At 39.6% G+C, this 7,277-nt stretch overlaps 1 protein-coding gene and 1 long non-coding RNA gene across 2 annotated transcripts in view; both read right to left on the bottom strand.

Annotated features, from left to right (window-relative positions):
• LOC103524894 (maltase 2-like) overlaps positions 1–5,512 on the bottom strand; it is a 17,308-nt gene extending 11,796 nt beyond the window's left edge. The window contains exons 1-2 of the mRNA XM_026820173.1: positions 5,400–5,512; positions 1,994–2,240 (exon numbers count right to left, since the gene is read on the bottom strand). Coding sequence (XP_026675974.1) covers positions 1,994–2,240; positions 5,400–5,505 — 353 coding nt within the window. The 5' untranslated portion in view covers positions 5,506–5,512. The remainder of the gene's footprint in view (positions 1–1,993; positions 2,241–5,399) is intronic.
• Positions 5,513–5,562: 50 nt separating this feature from the next.
• LOC113465562 lies at positions 5,563–6,997 on the bottom strand. Its single transcript, XR_003390229.1, has 2 exons — positions 6,562–6,997; positions 5,563–5,714 (listed from the first exon to the last, which is right to left on the bottom strand). It is a non-coding gene; the product is annotated as an uncharacterized LOC113465562 (long non-coding RNA).
• Positions 6,998–7,277: the final 280 nt, after the last annotated feature.

Below are 7,277 nucleotides of genomic sequence, written 5' to 3'. Positions count from 1 at the left end.
TAAGACCCCCCCCCTTTTGATAGGGGGGATTTGGTTTTTTTTTTTTTTTTTTTTTTTTTTTGAGAACGAACCTGTTCAGGATAAAAATCCGCTCCGGGCGAGAATCGAACCCGCAACCTGGCGCTTACAAGGTAGATGCGTTACAATCCAAGCTAACAAGACCGGCTTGTTGGCTAGTGAATTTTAAGCAGGTAGTAGTTAGAAATAGGCATTGAGAATGTCTGTACTTAAGAGTATAAAATGATCATTTTTTTATGTTTATGAGTTGAATCACAACAAAAGAGTTATTTCGTAACAAAACATTTGACTATACAATGTATTCTAGTTTTAACAATAGTTATTTAGTTTAATTACCAAAGCAGAGGTGTCATCCACAATTCCACAATATATAAAATGGGAAACAACTTGGTGCAGAAGGTCTGTATTATGTTATCCCTTGATAGGGAAACTTATCTGACGAAACCTTAGGATCCGAGTGATCCGACCAATAGGTTCAAGATGTAGGTAATGTAGAAAAAAGTTTAATCAAATTCATTGACTGCGACTGCCAAATCGACAAATACATCGACATCGCTTACAACTTACAACCTATCAAAATTGCTTGTGAATCTCTAAACAGAGTGAAAATCTCTCGATATAAACTGAACTGACCCTTCATTCCCCCATATCCTGTCTTCCTTCTCTCTTCGATTTCGGGACGATAAGACCATAGCAGTTACAGTTCCCTCTGTCAAACCTCTTAAAAAAAAGTCGTCCCTCTATCGTCACTTTCTCTCTACCTGCTCGATGCTCCATGCTCTCCGCTCTGTTCTGATTACCAGCGCGCCAGTTCTGATTACCAGAACCTGCATAGACCGGGTTCAAATACACACTATGAATGGCGAACTTATCAGCACAACTTTAGATATTTTTATTAGAAAGAAATAATAAAATAGGTACCTATTTGTAAAAAATGTAAATGCAGTTTCTTTGTGTTATTATGTCACAACTTTGGCACTCACTGCAGCATTGTCTCCTATCCTGTCTTCCTTCTCTCTTCGATTTCGGGACGATAAGACCATAGCAGTTACAGTTCCCTCTGTCAAACTCTTAAAAAAAGGGAGAGAAGAATGTCGAATTTAGATTCAAAATAAGGCCCACCTATAGCTGGCTTATTTGCTTGCCCTGCAGAAGGTCCGAGGTTCGATTCCCTGATAAAAGGACTAAAAGCGGTATCGTCAAGTTAAAACTGGAACTCGTAATCGGTACGTCCCACATCAGATAGGCAATAACAGACGCAATACTTCCCTTATAGGTGCTGGGTCAAAACGAGAATACCAGAAATTACCCCGTTGAAATATTTGCAATCAAAAAACGAGTACAAATTTTTGTCGATGGTGCGATTCGAACCCGGGACCTTCTGCAAGGCAAGCAAGCGCGTTACCACTAGGCTAACCGTGCCCTCTCCCAAATAACCTTTTCTTCTTCCTCTTCAGTGTCAGTCTGGATATGGACGAGGACGAAATAGACCAGGGTGACCTCTTCACTCCTCTAGCTGAATTCCTGTCTACCGATTTGACTCGAGAAGAGTTGGACCACTTCTTCGAGAAAACGCTCAAAGTTCTCGTGCGAAAAGCTTTGGATTTGAAATACGTCAAACTAGTCAATGGACTTCAGTTCAGGGACAAAGAACAATTATCCACAAATGTATTAGTTTCGCTGTTCGTTATTTCAGGGACTGTACTTGTAAAGAGTCTACTCGTATGATCCCTATATTGGATAAGATTAAATCTCATGGTTGATATGAGTGCCCCGACCATAAATATAATAATATCCACCTAAGTCTTGAAGTGTCGTCTACTCACTATTGATCCAGGGACTTCCCACACGAAGGCAGCTTGCGGGTTCAATATCTTATCATAGTCCGATAACTACATAGGTAGTTATGAGATTCTTCGGAGATGATCGACATTTTCGACAGTTATACGGGGTGATACTCAACACTGTCTCTCACCTGGGCTGTCGATCCGCACTCTGGTTGCCAAACTTCTCCACTAGAGTGCGCCACTTGTACAGCATCTCGTACGTTTCCGGCTGATCAATCGTGTAAATGTGATCGTAAGCAGTCGGGTCCGAGTCGGGGCGTCCAGCCGCCTCGGGTAACCTCGGCTCGTTGGCGAATGACTCGTGCTCGTACAGTTTGAGCACCGAGTCCATGCCGAAGCCATCGACGCCTCGTTTGAGCCAGAACTCCAAGATGCACAACAAAAGAGTTATTTCGTAACAAAACATTTGACTATACAATGTATTCTAGTTTTAACAATAGTTATTTAGTTTAATTACCAAAGTAGAGGTGTCATCCACAATTCCACAATATATAAAATGGGAAACAACTTGCTGTGTCGAAAGACATTCTGGAATCCTCTGGAAAATGTTATACCTACCAGTCAACTACCGTTGTTTGACAAGATGGATTCCAAGCAATATCTGCCTACATTACATTGAAATGAGGCACTAATCTAACGAAATTCCTGTGTGCGGAGTCCAGTGTGTGGGACTATATTGTTACTATCGTGCTCCTTACATTAGGTACCATTAGGACTTTGGGATTAGGTACCTATTGGTACCTATAGCAAAACCAAAAATGCCGTCGATGATCCGAGTGATCCGACCAATAGGTCCAAGATGTAGATAACGTAGAAAAAAGTTAAAATTCATTGGCTGCGACTGCCAAATCGACAAACACATCGACATCGCTTACAACTTACAACCTATCAAAATTGCTTGTGAATCTCTAAATTTCAGAGTGAAAATCTCTCGATATAAACTGAACTGACCCTTCATTCCCCCACCCCTCATTATTCGCTAATGTCCAGGTACAGCACAGTGAGGTTGATGCACTCGGGGATAGTCGGGCGGACTCGGCAGGGTCATGCTATGGCGCGGGGGCATGGACATGCTATACTGGTGCGGCAGGGTCATGCTATGGTGGGGCGGAGGGTACACCCGCTGCAGAGCCTGTAGACTGTTCGAGGACACAGTGCGTTCGAGGATGTCCCCCCAATATTTCTCACTGGAGGGGCCTTCCCCTTCGATATCCGGCCTACTGGTGGAGGGGAGACCAGAGGGGCAGCAGACGTGGGGGAGGTGTGGGGTGGAGTGAGGGGGATGTTTCCTGAGCTCCCTTCCAAGCACCTGAGGGAATGCAAGGGGCACAGAGGTGAAGGTTAGAGATATAACGCAGAAATTGACCTAGTTCTATCTTTTGTGTTTATCTGTTTATTATTTTATGACTTGCTAGCTACCTATAATAATTAATTGCTTTTCTGATTGATAAATACCCTGCCTTATACATACCCAGAAATGTACCTAATGTACCTATACAACAATACATAGGTACCTACATATGTATATAAAATACCTAGCTCATAACATTCGTTTGATAAATAAACAATCTCTGCAAGTGTTGATAAAACGTGCCCCCACAAAACTTACGAGAGATGGGATATTTGCTTATCAACATAATAATTATCAAACACATTTGATAAATTTAGGTAGGTAGGTAGGTATGTACAGTTTTGATTTCGGAGGTTTAGTGAAATTTTCTTGTCCTACTGTAGTTTTTACGGGCTCTGATCGTTTGGTAAGATTCATTGTCAGACCAATCGTGTGCAACGTTGCATTTGCACTTCAGTGACAGGACTGCACCGTACAAAAATGGTCCGACAGACCAAATGTGCTAGACTACACATTGCGCGGACCATTTTCAGTCTGTTGTCAAAGAGGGAGTTATGTATATTCGAAACAATATTGCGACCTATTATTAGGTTAAATACCTATTGTATTAAACATCGTAACAAAATATAGTAGATGGAAAAATCAAATCTCCCGGATCGGATTGGACCGGACCAATGGTCCGGAGTTGCAACAAAATTTGGTCCGCCATCGGCAGATCAAATTTTAAGCCTAGTCCGACGGACGAAATTTTGGTCCAGAGAATACCTCTTCACTCCTCTAGCTGAATTCCTGTCTACCGATTTGACTCGAGAAGAGTTGGACCACTTCTTCAAGAAAACGCTCAAAGTTCTGGTGCGAAAAGCTTTGGATTTGAAACACGTCAAGCCAGTCAATGGACTTCAGTTCAGTCTGCAGCAGCAGTGTAAGTCAGCGTGAAAATAAGTCAGAATGAGTAATCTCCCATGGCGTAGTGGTCACTACAACCACTTTCAACCTTTGGTACGGACTACGGTAGGTAAATGTCGACCTGTCGATAATTTAAGGCCCGTTCCCACATGTCGTGAGTTTTATCCGATTTTTTTTTTCCCCCCGATTGTGCTGTAGGCAATGTAATCGATGTAATTTAAATGAGAGTATTCCCACTACACACGACACGATTTTTTTTCCGAACGACAAAAAAAAAAAAAAAAAAAAATTAATAATAATGAAAAATAAAAACTAGTATAGCTCCGCTATACTGTAGTAATAGAAAGTAAATAAATCAACACTCTGTTGCCAAGTCCAGGCAGTTTACGGTAGGTATCCAAAATTGTTAAAAATAATTTACATCTCTGCAAGGATGACCTGTACGTACATTTCAATGCCCAAAGATTCCAGCAAGGTACCTAAGCATATGGAGGTTCTAATTTATTTGAATTTTATCATATACCTAACGAGTTTTACGAAGTACATTTTAAGGTGTTCAATAAAATCATGACAAATAGGAGAAGTAATAAGTAATGATGTTTATAAAAGAACCTTGTATGTATGAGCTGTACCATACATAGCTCATGAGATTGACAGGTCTTCCTTGAAACAGGAAGTTTTGGCCCTGACATTGATGTTTGCTGTCAGTTAAGCACATACTATGTGATGGAGGTTTGGTAGAAAATAAACTCTCGATATCTATTTACATAGCTTCAAAATAATATGCAATCGTGCATATATTATGTATGTATTACCTACCTACTCCAGTGATTTGTAAACTGCACATTTACATCTGTCAAAACTTGCAGTAAATATTAGGACCTAATACCTATAATGAGATCTCGACATACAGAGTTATATGTATAGTGTATACCTACCTACAGTGGGAACCCCAAGTACCGAGTCAATAAGATGCAACGAATCGTTTTTGGCATCAATCCTATGTTTGAATTTCTTCATGTAGAAATCTATACCATGAAATTTAAACATCTGATATCAAATTCTGATAATAGTTAGATTTAGCTCTATAAAATCTTGAAAACAAGTATGTATAGATACCGAATTTTATTTACCTACTTACATTTACATATAATATTAAGACTGCTGACTGTCCTAGTTGGCAGTCTCGAAATTTGTTCATGATTAACAACTCTAAATAGGTACCTACATACCTTATCCCAAGGAAAACTAAACCAAAATAAAAATCTTCATACTTACATCCATCTCCTTGACCAGGTCTTCACTGCGGTAGTTAAGATCGGGCAATTCATCCAGAAACTGATGTAGATAGTATTGCTGTCTGTGTTCATGGAACTTCCACATGGATCTAATCCCAAAGTCAACTCCAAATATCGTTTCCTGACGTTCTTACCTCTCAAGTCTCCAATACCATCGTTGTTCGAATCTTTGAAGGAGGGCACCAGAATCTGATAGATGACTGTGTTCTTCCACCATTCCTTCTGATTGCATCTGACTGAGCTTAGCACGGAAGATGCCGTCGATAGCAAAACCAAAAGTGCCACCCAATTCATCTGGTAGCAAAATTCAAGTTTGGTTTACCCATCATTTGAAATGGAATTAATTTTACTTTAGTGAGGATGCGTTAATTGGATGTGTATTTGCGTAAAGGTGTGTCCATACACAGCCGACGGTCGTAGATCGATGTGAATCGAAGTCGACAGATGGCCGATCGACTATGTTTGGACAAACCTTAACATGTTGAATTTAAGGAGGCGTTAGATCTTAGCTTAGACCAGGGGTTCTCAGCGTACCACCTGAAATCGGTTCGCGTACCACCATTTGAGAACCTAGGGCTTGGACAGTTTAATTATGCTGGGGTTTACCAACTCGAGATTAAGATGAAACGAGGATTTCCCTATACTTAATTACTTATGTAGGTAATACCCAGGTCAACTTCGAATTGAATTCAATCCTGAGACAATCCACGGTGGGAAAACTCGATCTTTAAGGACGATTTACTGAATTGGAAATGGGACAAGAAGGATATCAAATTTACCTTTTAAGTGTTTTCTCTAGTAATGTTCTTTTTTAGTCCAATAATTATGTTGTGTAACCAAATTCAAATGTTTATCCTGGGCAGTTTCGAGATGTTCTGAAAAAATTTAAGAACTTTCTATGGGATGTCCCTCATTATAATCTCCAAAAAGTTGAAATTTCACTTTTAATTGTACTTTTCACGGATTTGCCAAAGGACAAAATAATACAATTGGTAGATAATTATAATCAAGCAACTACCCGTAGGTAATGCATAAGTGAAACAAAACAAGTAGGTTGATAATTAATTAATTATCAATAATTCATTAGGATTACCTATGTACTTAAATTATGTAATTTAGTTAAACAGTTATTTTTACTTACTTTGAACCTTGTGGAGGAGAGAAAATCACTGAACCAACGGCAAAGGCGATCAGATTGCACAGTCCATAAGTGTTCACTAATCTCACTATTAGATAAATAGTTAATTAACAGGCTATTAATAGTCACTACACCTTACAATCATTTCCCAGCTTCTCACCAACACCAAAAAAAAGCTTATCAGAGAAAATAACACTTTTTATTACTTTCCTTATTTTGTTAAGATAAAACCTACGCTCAGCGTATAAAGAGATAAAAAAAGTACAATTCAATATTCTAGTCTTCTTCCTTGGAGTCAGTAGATAAAAGTTTATAATTAACAATTTTATTTGCCTCTTATTATCAAAGAAATTTTTAATCACTAGTAGTTTATCACACAAAATGAATGAACTGTTATGCTGGATTGGGATTTGAGGTATAAGACTGATCAATCCCCCTTAACCCCACCAATATCATGACATAACAAAATATAGTATTGAAGTAGAATATCGAGGCTGATGTGTGTCACCTAGTGGTGTGGGGTGAGGAAAAATTCAGGGTTAGCTTCATGAGAATTGCCAAATAAAAACCAAGTGTGTCCACCACTCGCCTGAGTCTATCAGGCCAGCCACTCACTATCAGGTAGACCTAACAGGCGGGTCAGATCAGGTGTATATGTCAGGTCTACCTGATAGTGAGTGGCTGGCCTCGGGAAACTTTAGGCCGCGGGCTGTCCGAAT

Source organism: Diaphorina citri, unplaced genomic scaffold (genome assembly GCF_000475195.1).
Source record: "Diaphorina citri unplaced genomic scaffold, Diaci psyllid genome assembly version 1.1 scaffold124, whole genome shotgun sequence".
Lineage (NCBI taxonomy): Eukaryota > Metazoa > Arthropoda > Insecta > Hemiptera > Psyllidae > Diaphorina > Diaphorina citri.
The sequence above is the reverse complement of the archived record's forward strand: the minus strand, read 5'-3'. Positions and strand labels throughout refer to the sequence as shown.